The 18638-nt window shown below is 40.9% G+C and overlaps 1 protein-coding gene across 4 annotated transcripts in view; it reads left to right on the top strand.

Moving 5' to 3' along the window:
- Positions 1-18638, top strand: part of CEP70 (centrosomal protein 70) — a 450608-nt gene that overhangs the window by 57397 nt on the left and 374573 nt on the right. For all 4 annotated transcript variants that reach the window (XM_085647489.1, XM_085647491.1, XM_085647488.1 and 1 more), the window contains exons 4-5: positions 9947-10040; positions 17167-17290. In XM_085647489.1, coding sequence (XP_085503615.1) covers positions 9947-10040; positions 17167-17290 — 218 coding nt within the window. The remainder of the gene's footprint in view (positions 1-9946; positions 10041-17166; positions 17291-18638) is intronic.

Genomic DNA, 18638 nt, shown 5'->3' with positions numbered 1-18638 from the left:
CTTTCCTTCTCGTCGTTAAGTCCCTCGGCCTGACGCGTTTCAAAGCCTTTGTGCTTCTCTTCAGAGGCCTCCGCCAGGATTCACAGTTCATTGCCTTTACACACCACCACTCTGCATGCTCTTAAATAACTCTCATTGGCCTCCGGTGTGCCTTTGTGATCAAACCCACTGGAGGGTTAAAATATGCTAAATTCAACTACGTGCCCCAGCATGCAGTGTGAGAACTAATTAATCACAAAGGCACACCGGAGGCCAATGAGAGTTATTTAAGAGCATGCAGAGGGGTGGCGTGTAAAGGCAATGAACTGTGAATCCTGGCGGAGGCCTCTGAAGAGAAGCACAAAGGCTTTGAAACGCGTCAGGCCGAGTGACTTAACGACGAGAAGGGAAGCTGCATGGTTTATTAAAGTGGTGTGAACCAGCCTGTTCAGCGGAGTGCGGCCCCATATCTGAGCACCTTTTACATGTGTGTGTGTGTGTATATATATATATATATATATATATATATATATAATCTACTGGCGGTCGCCAGTAGATAGTTATAGTTAGGACCTATTTTCCATAGGAAATCTGCAACATTCTATTGGGAATATCTTTGGCGCCGATTGACGAATCTTCGCGAAATTCTCCAAACTTTTGGCCAGCTCTGCTCCGCTCCTACCCTGAAAGTTTTGCGGTGATCCGTGAAGTGTGGGCCGAGAAAAAAGGGGGGTCCCAAAACGCGTTTTCCCCATGCAATTTCCCATAGGATCTGTTGTCGCAGCTACAGCCCGAACCGCTGAAGGGAATGACACCAAATTTGGCAAAGAGGTAGTCCACAGTTCGTGCCTTTTGCATATTTGGTGTGAATCTGTTCAGTAGTTCCTGAGAAAATTAGGGTAAAAAAGTTAGTGATATCTATGGCCGCGGAGGATTTGCGGACCGTACCCGCACCGTAAGCGCACCATCCCCGAACGGAGCGCGCACCCTCCCGATCGCGCGCTGAATGCTAATTGACTGTCGAGCGTCTCTCTACATTCGAAACCAGGAATTGTTGGCGCCCATTTTCTGCCTCGGTAGAAGCGAGGCTGAAGATGGAAGGGGAATAAGTGTGTAAAAGATATAAAGGGGGCAGAGTGGAAACACTCTGACCCTCTAGATCTGCTTAGGGGGTCCCAGAAGGACCCCTGTGGCCCCCCTTTTTTAAAAAAAAAAAAGCGGCGAAATGCGCGCACGGTGCGCGCATCCTATCGCGTTGGATGCACGGATTCTATCGCGGTGGGTGCGCGGATCCACAGCAACGTTTTTTGAAAAAAGACAAGAAATCATTGGTTGTATAACAAGTTTCTACACTGAAAGGTAGGGTGTATATTTTTGTTTTTTAAAGGTATGATTGTTATTGGTTAACAAAAACAGATTGTAAGGAACATTATATATGATAAGCTGATATGTTGAACAGTCAAGCACACTTCCTGTCTTGTGTAGGAACATTGTGTGCTGAACTTGTGACCTGTGAGCTCAGTGCAGTGTTCCATGACCTGTTTCTATGGTAACAGGCAGAAGGCAGATTGGGGGAAGTGTTGAAATTTATTTCAGTTGGAAAGGGTTGAAGTGTTTAACCAATAGAAATGTGTGTTTGCTTTTGAGTTTATGTGCGAAGGATTGTGATTTGATGTTTACATATATATGTGTGGAAAATGAAAGGGAAACTTTTCCATTCTTTGTTTTTGCTGAGAGGTGCACAGTGCAGAGATTCTGTATAAGAAAATATGGTGAGTGATTGATATACTTCTTAATCTACAAAAGAACTTGAAAGATGAGTTATTTAATTGTGAGGGGATGTATGTAGACTATTTTGATTTTAATCAGACTAATGTATTTTTCCTGCTAAAGTGTAGGGAGTACTTTTTTTCTCTACAATGTGTGTGCATGTAGAAACCATTCTGTGATAGGCATTTGTGTTTTTCATGTGTTTGTAGACCGATAACTGTGCAGTTTTTACATTTTGGTAGAATTAGAAACCAGTCATTGTTTATGAATTTGTGAAATGAGTTATGTTATGTTTCTATACTAAAATGTAGTACTACTTCTAGATGAAGAAAGGTGTTTTGGTATAGTGCAAGGGATAGTGTTTGTCTAGAATTACACTGTGAGTCTGTGTGCATTTGGGAACCACTGTGAGAGAAGCATTTGGTAACATCGTGTATTTGCTGACAGATAACTGTTTTAAAACCAGTCAAGTTTTAGTAGCATTAGAAGACAGTTATGGCTTATGCTTTCATTAAATGAGTGAGGCATTGACAGCAAATTGCAGTCGTGAAATATGTAGATTGTGTGCAGTTCCCTTACCACTTGCACTGTAGTGAATGAGTTTTGGTAAGCTCATAGGGATAGTGGTGCTTGTCTAGAATCACACTGTGAGTTAGTGTGTATTTGGGATCACTGTGAGAGAAGCATTTGGTAACATCATGTATTTGCTGACAGATAACTGTTTTAAAATCTGTCATGTTGTGAAGTTTTAGTAGCATTAGAATCCAGTCTTTGCTTATATGTTATTAAATGAGTCATGCTTTGACACTGATGTGCTGTACTTAAATATGTAGATTGTGTGCATTACCATTAACTCTTCCAGACTAGTTAATGAGTTTTGGTAAACTCCTAGGATAGTGTTGCTTGTCTAAAATCACACTGTGAGTCTTTGTGCATTTGGGTAAGGATTGTGAGAGAAGCATTTGGTAACATCGTGTATTTGCTGACAGATAACGGTTTTAAAACCTGTCATGTTGTCAAGTTTTAGTAGCATTAGAAGCCAGTCTCAGCTTATGTGTTGATTAAATGAGTCAGACATTGACACTAAAGAGCAGTCGTGAAATATGTAGATTGTGTGCAGTTCCCTTATCACTTCCAGTGTAGTGAATGAGTTTTTGTAAACTCCTAGGGATACTGGTGCTTGTCTAGAATCACACTGTGAGTCTTTGTGCATTTGGGAACCACTGTGAAAGAAGCGTTTGGTAACATTGTGTATTTGCTGACAGAAAACAGTTTTAAAACCTGTCATGTTGTCAAGTTTTAGTAGCATTAGAAGACAGTCTTTGCTTATGCGTTGATTAAATTAGTCGGGCATTGACACTAAAGTGCAGTCGTGAAATATGTAGATTGTGTGCAGTTCCCTTACCACTTCCACTGTAGTGAATGAGTTTTGGTAAGCTGCTAGGGATAGTATTGTTTGTCTAGAATCACACTGAGTCTGTGTGTATTTGAGAACCACTGTGAGAGAAGTGTTTGGTAACATCGTGTATTTGCTGACAGATAAGTGTTGTAAAACATGTCATGTTGTCAAGTTTTAGTAGCATTAGAAGACAGTTATGGCTTATGCTTTCATTATATGAGTCAGGCATTGACAGTAAATTGCAGTTGTGAAATATGTAGATTGTGTGCAGTTCCCTTACCACTTGCACTGTAGTAACATCATGTATTTGCTGACAGATAACTGGTTTAAAACCTGTCATGTTGTGAAGTTTTAGTAAGATTAGAATCCAGTCTTATGCGTTGATTAAATGAGTCATGCTTTGACACTGATGTGGTGTACTTAAATATGTAGATTGTGTGCAGTACCATTAACTCTTCCAGAGTAGTAAATAAGTTTTGGTAAACTCCTAGGATAGTGTTGCTTGTCTAAAATCACACTGTGAGTCTGTGTGCATTTGGGTAAGGATTGTGAGAGAAGCATTTGGTAACATCGTGTATTTGCTGACATATACCTGTTTTAAAACCGGTCATGTTGTGAAGTTTTAGTAGCATTAAAAGCCAGTCTTTGCTTATGCTTTGATTAAATGAGTCAGGCTTTGACATAAAAGTGCAGTCCTGAAATATGAAGATTGTGTGCAGTTCGCTTACCACTTCCACAGTAGTGAATGATTTTTGGTAAACTCCTTGGTATAGTGGTTGTTGTCTAGAATCACACTGTGAGTCTGTATGCATTTGAGAACCACTGTGAGAGAAGCATTTGGTAACATCGTGTATTTGCTGACAGATAACTAATTTAAAACCTCTCATGTTGTCAAGTTTTAGTAGCATTAGAAGCTAGTCTTTGCTTATGCATTGATAAAATGAGTCAGGGTTTGACACTAAGGTGCAGTACCATGTACTATTCTGTTCGCTGTGGTAGAACTGAACATTTAAAAGTTTTACCTAAGCACTGTCCGAGAAGTAGTCTGATTATTTAGTCAGTTTCTAAGTACCAAATAGATTGCTTCAAATAAAAGTGTTCTGACATACTATACACTTGTCTTTTACACCTTCAATTCCCTAGTCAGTATCCATACACTTCCAGGAAACATCCTGTCACTTCCTTTGCAGTCCTCTAGAAACTCATTCAACAGCATGTACTAATCCATTGACTGTGCCAAAACTCAAACGCTTATAAATTCACCTAGACACTCTTTCCAGTACTCTACTGATTCAGTCACTGCCTAAGTATTCATGCACTGAGCCAGGTCTTAGCACATGGACTACGTCAAACCCATATCCACTATGCATGCAGTCCTCTAACCACCTACACACTTGTCTTTCACACCTTCAATTCCCCAGTCAGTTTCCGTTCACTTCCAGCAAACACCCTGTCACTGCCGTTGCACTCCTCTAGTGACCCATTCAGCATCATGCACTAATCCATTCACAGCGCCAAACCCTAATAAATTCACCCAGGCTCTCTCCTTGCAGTACTCTAATCATTCAGTCAGTACCCAAGTACTCATCCAGTGACCTAGGCCTTAGTATATGGACTGCTTCAAACCCTTATCCACTATGCATGCAGTCCTCTAACCACCTACACAATTGTCTTTCTCACATTCAATTCCCTAATCAGTATCCATACACTTCCAGGAAATACCCTGTCACTCCCTTTGCAGTCCTCTAGTGACCCATTCAGCACCATGTACTAATCCATTCACTGTGCTAAAACCCAAACACTTATAAATTCACCGAGATGCTATCTTTGCAGTACTCTAATCATTCAGTCAGTGCCTAAGTAGTCATACACTGAGCCAGGCCTTAGCACATGGACTGCTTCAAACCCCTATGCACTATGCATGCAGTCTTCTAACCACCTAGACACTTGTCCTTCACACTTTCAATTTCCTAGTCCGTATCCATACAGTCCAGCACTTGACACTGCCTTTGCACTCCTCTAGTGACCCATTCAGTACCAAGTACTAATCCATTCCCTGTGCGAAAAGCCTAGCACTTATAAATTCACCTAGGCACTCTCCTTGCTGTACTCTAATCATTCAGTCAGTACCCAAGTAGTCATGCAGTGAGCCAGGCCTTAGCACATGGACTGCTTTAAATGCCTATGCAGTATGGATGCAGTCCTCTAATCACCTACACAGTTGTGTTTCACACCTTCAATCCACTAGTTAGTATTCATACTCTTCTAGCAAACACCCTGTCACTCACCCAGTGTGTCTCCTTATAGTACTGTAATCCTTTAGTCAGTTAGCATGTAGTCTTTTAGTGAGGTAGGCTTTAGGGCATGAACTGCTTCAAAGTAGTATGCACTATGCATGTAGTGTTTTAACGATCGTCACACTTGTGGTTCAGGGCTATAGTTTCTTAGTCAGTTTTTATATAAAATGTGTTTGTACAGTAATGGAATAGTATAAATTTGAAAGTTATTAATATACATTTATTTGTGATTCTTTTTTACAGATACAGAACAGGAGTGTTTCTCATCTGTTTGCACTCTTCTCGTGCAAGATTGTTTGGATGAAGGGTCCTTAGGTGTTTCATCATACTTGCTGTGCCGCACAAGTATTTTTTGTTAGGATCCCCTCGTCTCAGAACTCTTTGGCAAATCTTGCGAGTGAAGAAGGTGGCATTGGTCTTTGTTTGCTCCTTGGAAAAAGTAAAAAATTTCCTCACCACTGAAGAAAAACGTTGTTGGTGTGGTGCCTTCTGCGAAACATTTTCTTCCGATTCGGTAAATATTTTAAAGCGGCAACATTTACAGTTTTTGTAAGTTAAACTTATAAAATTTTGTTAGCTGTATGCATTTTATATATCTGTGATTTGTTTCTTATGGTATTTTGTTGAGAATACCATGTTGTTTTTTTTTTTTAACAATCTTTCTTATTTTCCAGGTCTGTCGTCGACATCCATTGTCCCCACAGTAGTGTTCCGCCTTGTTGTTTTTTGTTATTGTTGTTACATTTTGTTTATTAGTTTATTGTTCATATATATGTTAATAAAAAAATAAAGTTTGAAAATAGTTTTTTGTTTATATATTTATTAGTATAAAAAATAAAGTTTGAAAAAAAAATTAATAACGTTTTTGGTTGTTCTCTTAACTGCTGTGTGACTCTTTCTTGTTCTTATTACTGTTATTTGATGGAGTCCACCATGGTGTTAAATTTTGGGGCACTTATTGCTGGAATACTGGTGATATCTGCAGTTTGCACCAACTTCTGAATAGTGTGTTAGATTTATCTCAACTTTACTTCCGTTAAAGTGCTGATAATAAAATGGAGAGTAGCCGTTCCCGTGCAAAAAGACACGAGGTGCACCTTTGCGATTTATTCTAAATACTAAAATCCTGTATTGTATTGCACTGAGGTATTGGCTGCACTTACAGTGTACATACAAAATCTATTCAGAAATCTCATTGTATTTATATTGATTGGGAATAGTGCGTCAGGTGCTGGATCTTGACGAGATACACTGCTCAGTTCGTATATTGTTGCGCACACGAAAAAAATCACATCACAACTTTCACACCAATTGCAATGCGAAACAAATTCCGGCGATAAGACACGTTAGCACCAGGGATTTTACACCTGCTTTCTGCTGGTGTTAAGCAGGACAACTACCTGCACCATGAAAGGGAACACAGCCAAGAGCCACACCAGAACACCCACAGGTGCCATAGAGTCAATGAGCATGATACAGGGATACCCATGAGGGCCAGAAGACTCATCTCAACAACTCCAGGACCGCCAATGCCCCCAAACCCACATCTTAGTAAGTGTGTCCCTGTGGTCATTGTCTTAGCATGATAGGCACGAGCCCTGCAACATCATAGTGTGCTGTCACCTCAGCGCTGGCAGTGAGCCTGGATGTGTAGCTACGTACGCATCCTCCTGCATGCACAACTGGCGTGTGCTGGTCTGTTGTTCACAGGTCAGTGCAGGGGTGTGCCTATCTGGCAAGGGGAACGGGGTGTCTCGGACATGTCCGTGTACAGGAAGTGCGGTAAGTGTGTCTCTGTGTTCTGGTGTGGCCTGTTACAAGAGCCGCAGCAGTTGATGTTGTAAAGTGGCATGCACCACCTCCAAACGGCACTGTGATGTTGTAGTTGGAATGTAGCAGGACATGCGCAAATAGGCATTACAATGGCGTGCCGTACGAGTGCACGAGATACAACAGCTCACCGTACAAAAGTGTGGGGGCTCGTGGGAGGGAGGAGCAGCCGTTTGGCAACTTAACACACAGTGAACTCGACCATGTGCCACATGCTGGGCATCTCATCCATGATGACCACGGTCGCAGACATCCCACAACACCAACGACTGGCCTTTGTACACATCCTGTATGAATGCAGCGTGGTTTTCACTTCTATGCTCGTTCAGTGGTGTGATGTTGGCAGGTTGTGTGACTTGTGCTCCTTGTTGGTGTGTTTCATTTTGGCCATTGTTAGTCTATATGTGTGTTGTACTTAATTTTTCATGTGTGCCATTCTGCCCATCTCCCCCCCTCCCCCCACTCCCTGCTTCTTCCTCTTCCTAGTGCTGTTGTGTCTATAATTTTGTTGCTGCACACATAAATACATGTAAAGAATAAATTAGAATAGTTCCTTGATTCTTTTAGGTTTCAAAACCTCTCTATTGGTTTCTTTTTAATTTTCCATATGAACCGGTTTTTTTAATATTCAACAACACATAGAAGTGCAACGTATTCTATCAACACACTTTCTAGAACATTCTACAATACGTGCAGGTTAAAAGTTCATCAATTTTTTAAAACTTTACGATATTTTTTTGTAACATTTTCTTGAACATTTAACGACATGTGCAGGTTAAAAGTTGACAATTGTTTTAAGTTCGAACAGTGCCTTCCAAATGCAAGTAGCAGGTGTGGTTGAGCTGAGCAAATTGTATCCTATGATATGTACTCCACGTTGAAACTGCTTTTTCTTAACCAATCACAAAGATGCTTTTCCACAAAACTAATGTGCAACCTACTTTTAAAAAAGAATGGTTTTCATGATATCTTCAGAGATAAGTTATAGATAGGAATTGGCATTTAAAAAACCTTTGAAATTCACTGAAAAAACCAAAGGTTTCAGGGGCGTTCTAGTTAGGAATTGGCATTTAAAAAACCTTAGAAATTCACTGAAAAAAACATAGGTTTCAGGGGCGTTATAGTTAGCTGGACATTTCCCTTGTACAAAACCCTAGAAATTCCCCTGTTATAGTTAGTTCAGCTAACTATAACTCGCGCCCCCGCAATGCACTGCTGATGACGTCACATATTACATCACTCATGACATGGTCAGTGACATCACTGATGACATCTCAAATGACATCACTGATGACATCATCCATTGAGTATGTGTTTCTGAACAGTTTTATTATGTTTTTATATATATAGGGAAAGGCCTGTTGAAGAATAAGTGGGTGTACAAGTGTGTGAATGGATGATTTTCTAGGTGCGTAACTGACTCTATAAGTGAGTCATTAAATGTATCTTACTGCAGACTAGTGACTAAACTGTGTGAATGTCTGTATGTGTCTGTGTGTTGGTGTATAAGTGGCTGCATGGTTTTGTAAATAGCTATATGAGTGTCTATATGGGTTATTGATTAGTTGTCTGAGTATCTGTATGGGTGCCTGAGTGTTTGTATGGGTAGTGTGTGTGTGACTCTGTGACTAGATGTGTGAGTGGGTGATTCACTGGGTGCATGGTTTTAAGAGTGCATCTGTGATGGACTGTATGGTTGGGTGAGTGTATGTATGGATGTGTTAGTGATTGAATGTATATCTCAGTGGTACATGTGTCAGTAACTACATATGTGAAACGCAGTGTATGTGTGTAAGAGTATATAACTATCTATATCTGAGTGTGTGAGATTTTGGGAGTGGCTGTATACGCCACAGTGCAAGGATATCTGTGTCATGTGCTGTTTGTTTTTTCTGCAGGAAGACACAAAATTTTAGTATTTTTATGAGTAAGTGAACTTGAGTGTGTTTAACTGTATAGGTGAGTAAATTGGACTGTGATTAATTATTTGCATGACTGACTAGATGTGTCAGTACCTCAATGGATGATTGGCGGTCTGTGAGTGTCTATATAGGTGTATAAATGCACAGAGTGACTGTAAGTATGAGTGACTGTAGAGGTGAGTGAGTGGACATGTATGTAGACATAAAAGTCAATGAGTGGGTGAGTAGTTATTGGTATTGGAGTATCTATGGTTGTCAAAATGGCCGTCTGAAATTTTGAGTCTGTGTATCAAAGGTTATATTAGGGTGTGAGAAGATGCACTAATTTATCACATGGATGACGTCATCAGTGATGTCATCAGTGATGTCATTTGAGATGTCATCAGTGATGTCATCAGTGATGTCACTGACCATGTCATGAGTGATGTAAGATGTGACGGCATCAGCAGTGCATTGCGGGGGTGCGAGTTATAGTTATCTGATCTAACTATAACAGGGGAATTTCTAGGGTTTTGTACGAGGGAAATGTCCAGCTAACTATAACGCCCCTGAAACCTATGTTTTTTTCAGTGAATTTCTAAGGTTTTTTAAATGCCAATTCCTAACTATAACGCCCCTGAAACCTTTGTTTTTTTCAGTGAATATATATATATATATATATATATATATATATATAACTCACATTTTATGTTTCTTTGTGTTGATCTAGTGGTAGTCTTAAACTGTTTTCCCTTGATTTTTTTCATCAGGATCAATCCGAATGGGAAAATATAAACAAACTCTTAAAACGCCATGGTTTCAATTCAGTAAATCTAAAACCAAGGGAGACCATGAGTCTATCAGGTAAGTGACACATGCGTTGTTATGATCCTAGAGATATACATTTTTATTGTTATACCCTCATTTGTACCACTTTCTCTTCTCACATTCAAGGAGATAGCAGCACTTTACAAATGAGCTGTTGAGGACATTAAGATGTGATGCACTGAAGAAAAGTACAATATAAAGATTTGATGCTTCCATTGATTTATGCTATTGTCTAGGTTTTGTCTTTTAAATTGTTTATAAATTTTCTTTTCAGAATATAGTTAATAGATTAAGGCTGCTGTATGTCAAATAATTATTATGTCTCTTTTAATGTGTTTTCTGAGAAATTGGGGAGGGCGCAGACTCTGTTCTTTGAGTGCATGGAGAAAAGATATGTATACTAAATGTTTGCCTTTTACTGTAACTCAGGCAGAGAGTGATAAAATAAATTGTTCACAGTCAAATATTTGGGGAAGTAGGATTGAAACCCAGATCTCCAGGTTACACAGCCAGCGACTTCACCAGATGTCTACTATATACAAGTAAATGCAGTAACGGCCATTCATGGTGATATCACTACTTGAGATTTACATGTGCTATACAAAAATGCTTCCTCATTTTAAATGCCAAAATGTCATGCATGTTTAAACCATGTTCTTACTTCTAATGCTCTGATAAGCGCCAAAGAGAGCACTATTTGATGTCTGTAAATGACTGTCATTCACGCCATCTACGATTGCGTTAATAGTGCAGTTGGGCTTTCAAACAGGGAATACTGTGGAGCTTGCTCTGGGATTGTGTAAACAAATTATAGCAAGCATTGACAAGCTGGTGTAATATTTAAATGTTTTCTATTTAATTTATTTCGGGCATATGCCACAAAAAAGATGAATGAAATGAGAACATATCACAGACTAAACCTGGCGGCCACTTACCTGCAATAAAAAAATTAAATTTAATATAAATTATCCATTTCATATCATTATAATGGAACAGTACCAGGCAGGTGTATTTAGAACGGGGTTAGAAATTCTTTTAGTTTTAATGCACATCACAGTAAAATATGGTTCTTGCTGGGGCAAGTAAAATGTACTATTGGATTTGAATTACTGAAATCTGAAGACATGGTTTAAACATAGATGGAGGAAAAACATTGAAAAAGAATAAATAATGGAAACAAAAAACTTTGTCAATGTATTGGCCCACCAGCTCTGGCACTGAAGTGTACTTCTTTTTATGCAGGTGCACATATGTGTCACTCACAGTACAAGAGAGCCCATGGCTGAAGTAGGTAGACCCATTGCCCCATGCTGTATGCTCTGGTGGGCGGAAGCAAAATTTGAATGACAGTTGAGCAGATCGGTGGATTCAAATTCATGGTCAAAAGATTTATATAGAATATTTATTTATAAAGCACTTTCTTTGCATTTTGTTAGTTCTAAACATATCCATTATCAATCAATAGCACCTTCTGTGCACCTCTAATATATTGCCATAATGCAGCTTTATTAGAGGGTCAATGTTTTGCACAAACAAATAAAACCAAATCCCCACAGTATTTTACACCACAATTTAGTATCTTCCCAGTAGTTCTTCCGTATCTTGTAATGCTATGGTCAGCAACTGTGGGCCTCATATACTGGTCACTTCATAATGTGCTAATGACAGAGGCTTGCTTTCTACCGGATAAGGCTGATCTTGCTCGCACATCTCCAGTTTTATGAAGTGCATCTTCTGGCCAATACCAGGCTTATCTCCAAGAAGAAATGTAAGGTCTTTTTAAACCCTGACTGTTCTAGTAAATACAGAGGTATGTGTAATCTCCTACTGTTGAGGAGTAATTGTAATCTGTTTTCACATCACTTCCTTGCCAAAATCCTTTGATTATTTCAGTCCGCAATGACAGAAGTCTCCCTCTCTTGGTATCTGAGGAACAAGGTGGAGGAGTCCTTCCTGATTCTCCGCAGTCATGCTGTGATGAAGTAGACTTGGTGTAGAGAGTTCAATTAGATGAGCTTATACTGTGTTGAAATGGCGATCTTTTTGGTGGCCATCAATGCCATTTGCCATTCTTCTTGCTCCCATTCCCCCAAATCTTTCTTTTGGGTTTACTCAGGAGAAACAATGTTTTGCTGGTATTGATTGTCAAAAATGTGTAAACTTTAAAGAACTTTCAGTGCATTAGCCCAGTTTGTCCTCTACATTTTCACTCCTGTGACCAAAATAGAAATGACTTGGACCAATTCACTCTGAGCCCTGAGTAGGTACTGAATTTGTCTATGTGAGGACTGCGGTGTATTATATAGTATGGTTGTGCAACCTTACCGTGTATTACACTTGTAGATCTGTCATGGGTACAGTCAGGGTCAGTTGGAAAGCCGCCAGCTCAACCCTGGTTAGCTGTGGCTTCAAGCAGCAAGGCTTAAACAAGGGAACTAGTGCAATTCATTTAGAAACATCAAAAATGAAATAAAGTCATGCAACCAGAAAGAAATCTGATAATAATTTAGACATATAGATTAAATTTTTATGAATTTCTAGCCACCAGGATGCACAAAATCCACTAAATTGTTTCGGAGATCGAGATTTTCAAGTAAAACGTAAATCTCAGCTTTAGTCCATAGCGTAAGAAGCACTGGTAATAGTAAAGTTTAGAAAATTTTGAAAAGTTTGAGAACCCAGCTACTCCAGCCCAAGTGGGGCAACCAAATCCGACAAGGAGAAAATCGGTGAGGGGGACAGTAAGGAGTAGTTGGACAGTTACCTGGTCAACAAAGCAATTTCAACTCCAGTTCCACACTGCATCAAGACTGCCATAGACTTCAATGGTATGGTCCTTATGCTGGGGATGCAGGATGCTGAAAGATGCCTAGGTGCAGTGCGGTCATCGAGGGAGTCTTTGCGGTTATTCCTTGGTCCACAGGGGTCGGTGTCCCTCAAAAGTGCTCTTTGAGCCAGTAGATGGCCAGCTGTGGTGGGGCTACCGATCTCTGTGCACAGCATGTCCTGCGGAATTCTTTGGTGAAGGCTGGTGTCCATCCTTGGAGACCAATCTGGGCTCAGACGACACTCCCAGGTCTAGCAGACTTGGGTGTAACGTTTGGCTGCCGATGATAGGTCTCTTGGGTCGCCCAGTAGAGGTGAGCGGTGATTCAAAGAATCTGGCTACTGACTGGCCAGAGTGGGCTTTTTCAGCTTTGATGACCCTGGTTCTGGTGTCAGGGGGTCAGCCGACTGACCCGCAGAGTCACTTCTTTGGTATGGGGCTCAGGAGTGACTTTTCTGTGAGCAAAGAGCCACGGGCACAGGCCCTCATTCTAGACCTCCATTACATTGTGCAATAAAGTCACTCTTTTTTTGACATGGCCAACCCCACTTTTTTCCTGGAATATGATGCAATTTTGACAGAAGTTCACTGGGTTCCTACTATCCAGGTCCCCAGTGCCACATCTCTTTCCCTAAAATGGTAGAATTGTTTCCCAATTGGGAATACCTTTGGCACCCCTTGTAAGTCCCCTTTCATGTTTATTTAATTTCTGCTATGGCGCTACTCATCCCAAGTATATAGGGCAGGGTGTTACATTGCACACACATTATACAGAATATGATTGTGTAAGCCTATATATAGGAAAGGCTACTTAAGACAATGAGGGCTACAAGGATTTAAAACCCAGTCTACTGGTTGAGGTTGTTTTTTACTAATAAGTATTCATAATTATCCCAAGGACCCTATTTAGCTAATTTAGAGTAATGAAAGATTGGGGGGGAATCAATTTCAAGTAACAGAAGGAACTATGTGACAGCAGCAGTAACCCACTGATTATCTACATAAAAACGATTATTTTTTCTGCATGTTACACCTTGTGCTTTGCAGGAGGCACATTATCCCAATGTGCTACTTTGAGTCAAAACTGGGTCTAGGCAAAAGTAATATCTCTTTTACAGATGCATCAACTTAATCACCAGAGTTATACTGACATTTGCATTGCCTAAAATTTACCCACCGCCCCAAAGAGCTTGGCCCCTGGTGCGATGCTCGAACCCCAAGAATAAACAGAATGACCTCCCCTAGGCTGGGGCAGGAGGACACCCACCACATTCTGAGCCTGGCCCATTGTCATTCTGTATGTGACAATCAGCTAGCAAACCGAATGCTATGGGGTGGTCCTCAGTCAGTTCGAGGTCAGGAGGGGCTGCTCTTGTGCTGAGAGGAGGAGTGGGAGCTGACCCCAACAGGGAGTTCTGCACAGCTCACTGCAATCCCCAGAATTACGGACAAAAGGCATCCGTAAAAAGTATCATCACTGACAACAGACGTAAGGCCCAAATTACGGACGGTCTGTGAAATGAATGGATGGGTGGACACCCTACCAGCAAGCCTAATGCAGCAGTCTGCCCAGGAGGAGTACCCTGTGCTCCTGAAGGTCAGATCTGTACCCCCACCAAGTGAGAGGACATTAACTCCAACGGGAGCCAATGCCCGGGGTATCAGACTACTTGCAGCAAACTGACTGCTAGAGTTCACAGCAGCCGTCGAGGGGCGTCAGCACTGCAGAGACCCACTTCCAAAGTGGCCCAGTTGTCCTGATTTTGCCCCCTCAACCGGCGAGACCCATGACCGCAAGGTTCCAAGGCGCACAGAGCCCAGCCGACCTTTCCACTCTGCACCCCTGCGCCCCAGCCTGGGTACCAACTGTGCTCCCTTGTGACCCAGAATCCCCGTTGGAAGCGCCTGGACTTGTGCCCCATTCCCCCTCTGCGACCTGTTTCTAAGTGGCTCCCCCTTCTTCTTACCAGCGTTGCGCGCACAGCTACCATCACGATCATCCCTCTGCAACCGGGCGCGTTAGGGCAGGTTACGAGAAACTGCTGGTAGTAATTTGGACCTTGGCCCACTACAACCCTAAGTCCCAAAGGCGGTCCACAGAAACCGACCGTAGATACCTGTATGCTATCTTTGCCGTTTCTCCAATAGGAAAGCATTGTGTGTGAAGGCGCATTTAAGTGAACATTTACTTACCTGCTAAAATCGATATTTAAAAAAAGTGCTTATATGCTATCAAAGTTCTTGGTATCAAAATGTATATAAAAATATGACTTCTTTTTCTAAATTGGTCTCAGATTTATTAGTGAGTGTATCTCTTATATTGTCTCTGTGTGGGTCAACAAATGCTTAGCACTACCCTCTGAGAAGCCTAACTGCTCGCCCACACTACCACAAAAGAGAGCATTTGGGTTATCATTTGTGACTCTGTACACCAACTGGGGGTTTGCCCGGACTCTTTACACAGTGTACTTTGTTTTGGACCACTATATAAGGAGCCAGCTTCCTACATATATGGTCTGAGAAAATCTTTGAATACTTTGTAGAATTTCCCCGTGAGGCAATCGGACCCTGGGGCATTCACACTGGCCATGCTCATGATAGCATCAAAGATCTGGTCAGTGGTCAAGGGTACATTTAATGGTAGTCTATCCTCATGCTATAACCAGACCCTGGCAATGTCGTCTAAGCAATCGGATGTTTGTACTTCATTAACTTGTGTTTGAGAAATGTATAAGCGCAAATAGTGTTATGTAAATACAGCTGAGATTTTTGCTGTTGTTAACTTAAATTCCCCATTTTCATCTTTGTCGCTCAGCGTAATGCTATTTTTAGTATGGTCCTTGAAGAGACATTCCAGGGATCTATTCAAGCACTGTTCTTCTCAGTATTGTCGGGCTTGGTCTTCCTTACGCAAAAAGCTTACTTCTCTGCCTCCTGTGTCACAAAATGCAAGTAGAGTTTGGTTCTTGTATGCTTTTAGTCAGGGTTCTGCATTAACAGTAAGCTTGACTTCTAGTGCTTTAAGCTTTTTTTCCTGCTCATGTAACTGGGAATTAGAGCCTTCAGTACGCCGGTCTATTTGGCTATGTGCACCTCCCATTTTACAGGTTTAAATGCTTCCCATAACATGGGTATATCAAATCTAAATTTAATACAAAATATTCGCTAGTGGAGTTTGCCTAATATGCCCTGAATGCAGCATCCTTCAGTGCATAAGAAGGAGGTGATCCTGTGCATTTAACCAGTGGCGTATAGATGGTATACATAACCAGAATTATATCCTGGATAATGAGCCATGCACCATCCAATAGAATAAATATGCCCTTTCCTCCTGATATTTCTCTCTTCACGTAGCCCGCAGATAAACATTTCAAACTCACTTCACAATCAAGCGTCCCTTTGTTCGGGCTGTATACATTAATGATGGTTATTGGTAAGTCATTTAAAGTGCCCACTACTATAGTATCGGTGTTTTGTATTCAACAGTTCTCCATTTTATGATGGTCCTCTCCTGTGTAGGTGCTGTATGACTCAAAATAGCAATTTAACACCCCACTTATTGCAGATCGATATCCTGAAGGTGTTGTGCAGCAATGCTAAGACAGGGTGCCTGTCCATGTAAGCTTGTACCGATCTATTTTTTTAGGGTTATTCAAAACTGTAATCTTCCGTGATGACCCGGTTACTTACTGGTAATCTTCATTACTCCGAGTATTGTCTTCCTTGCCACATGAGTCACAAAGTGAGCTGTAGCTCCACACCAGAAGTCTCCAAAGCAAAGTTGGCATCCCATACCTCCCATCCCTTCCCAACATGGCCGACCCTCGTCACCCCTGACCCCCTATAAGAGGAGAGTCGGCCCATCCCACTACCTGTTTTTTTTCGTTCTGTGCTGGACTGTCCATGTGCGCTTTGGGGTAAGTTGAGGTCCTGCTCTAGCAGGATCCGTGACCCCTGGGTAAATTTGTAACAACTGGGATCATGTTTTTCTTCAACAGGTGTAAGAAAATTATCTCTTGTGATGGTTAATGCAATAGTTATCTTCGCTAGTCATATTGTTTTAATAAATTTGAATCTGATATTATGACTAACGATACATTTTAAATTTTATTAAATTAAATTTTAATATAATTGTTTACTAGATTCATGTGCTATATGGAATATATAGCGTAGAGCGTTTATGTGCTTATTTTTTGTATCCACTTGCCGCTGAAATAAAATCAATATAGACCTTCATATCCTTTTTTTTATTCTGCTTCGTATTTTGAGACGTGCATTTTTGTTGCAGTGTTAACATTTTCAGGAACTTGCTTGAATTCCTTTTTTTACCTGCAGATGTAGCAGTCTTGGACAAGCAATCTTCAATGCAGATTAGGTCTGCACTTAAATCTTTAATAGAAGATACTGAGAGACAGCAGGCATTGATCCATGGACTTGTGCAGTCGAATACGCAGCTCAAGTAAGCAATTTAATTTACTGCTATGTTATCTGCAACCAAAGCACCAGGCAATTTATTGCAAGTCAATAGAAGCCACTGTTGTCAAGCACAGTATAGCAAATAAGATACAAATGACTGCAGATATTGACACAGTTGAAGAAAAGAGCAATGGGGGAAGCCTAGGTTCAACTGACTAAGTTACAAATCTGTGTTTATCAAAGTCGTTACCCTTTCTATCTCTTTCAAGGCAAATACAACTTTCAGTGTTTCAAATTCTGGTTCTACCTAATTCTAGCTAGCTTATCATTGAGGGATTTGTGGTATATCTTGAATACCCATACATCAAAATTCTTTTAAAGAGAAATAATTACAGACAAGAGCACATTTTTAATTGACATAGAAGGAACTCCTAAAACAAAAGTGCTACTACAAATTCCTTTCTAGTGAAAATGTAAATAATAAATCCTCTTCTAATTTTACCTGTACCCCATCCCTAACACTGACTGTAAAATGAACTCTGCCATCCCTTACCTTTAACCAGCTCTAAACTGAATTCTAAAGTAACTGCTACCTCTATCCTAATCTGACAGTCTTACTGTAAATTTTACTGTAAAATGGCACTTACCCTAACACGTAATCTATACATTATCCATTCTACTAACATCTACCAATCTCTTAGTATCTGCCTTAAACTAGTTAATTAATATTTCTTTTCTACCCACAAAGGAAATACATTGTTTTTTTTTTAATTTTTTTTTTAAAAACCTTTATTGACATTTCAATCAATAACAAGTATGGGCCTACAACCCCCCGGGGCCGGCCGCTAAGCAATCAGAGCAACAAAGATCAAATGTGAACACAGGCAGCACCTCGGGGAGCAGAATCGTCATGCTAATATAGTCTGGCCGGTGAACAGCGCAGGTAGGACACCAGGATAAAAAGGGTTTTCATTTTATAATGGAAAAAGACAGAAGGATCAGGTGCCGAACAATTTCCCAACAGCGATAAGAGGCAGGCAGAATAATGACGTAAGCAATAATCAGCAATCTATTGGATCAATGGCGCAGACACAGGAAATTCAGGATGGGGAAAAATATCATGAGCAGTTGCGCCTGCAGTCCCCTGCCCTAAAGCCCAGGGAACACCCCGGAAATTGTGGCACACATGAAAAGGCGACGATTCACAACAAAGGAGGTGTACCACGCTGATCCCAGAAAAGAAAAAACAAGAAGAATCAGAGAAGAAAAAGGAGGCCATGGAAAAAGGAGATGAAAGACTAAAGAATCCCCTCCCCCAACCCCCCACCCTGCACCTCTGCAGATGAGTACGGCCCCCCCCTCCCAGCAGTGTGCCTGTCGCCCCGGAACCA

This window comes from Triturus cristatus, chromosome 3_2, assembly GCF_964204655.1.
Source record: "Triturus cristatus chromosome 3_2, aTriCri1.1, whole genome shotgun sequence".
Taxonomy (NCBI): Eukaryota; Metazoa; Chordata; class Amphibia; order Caudata; family Salamandridae; genus Triturus; species Triturus cristatus.
The sequence above is the reverse complement of the archived record's forward strand: the minus strand, read 5'-3'. Positions and strand labels throughout refer to the sequence as shown.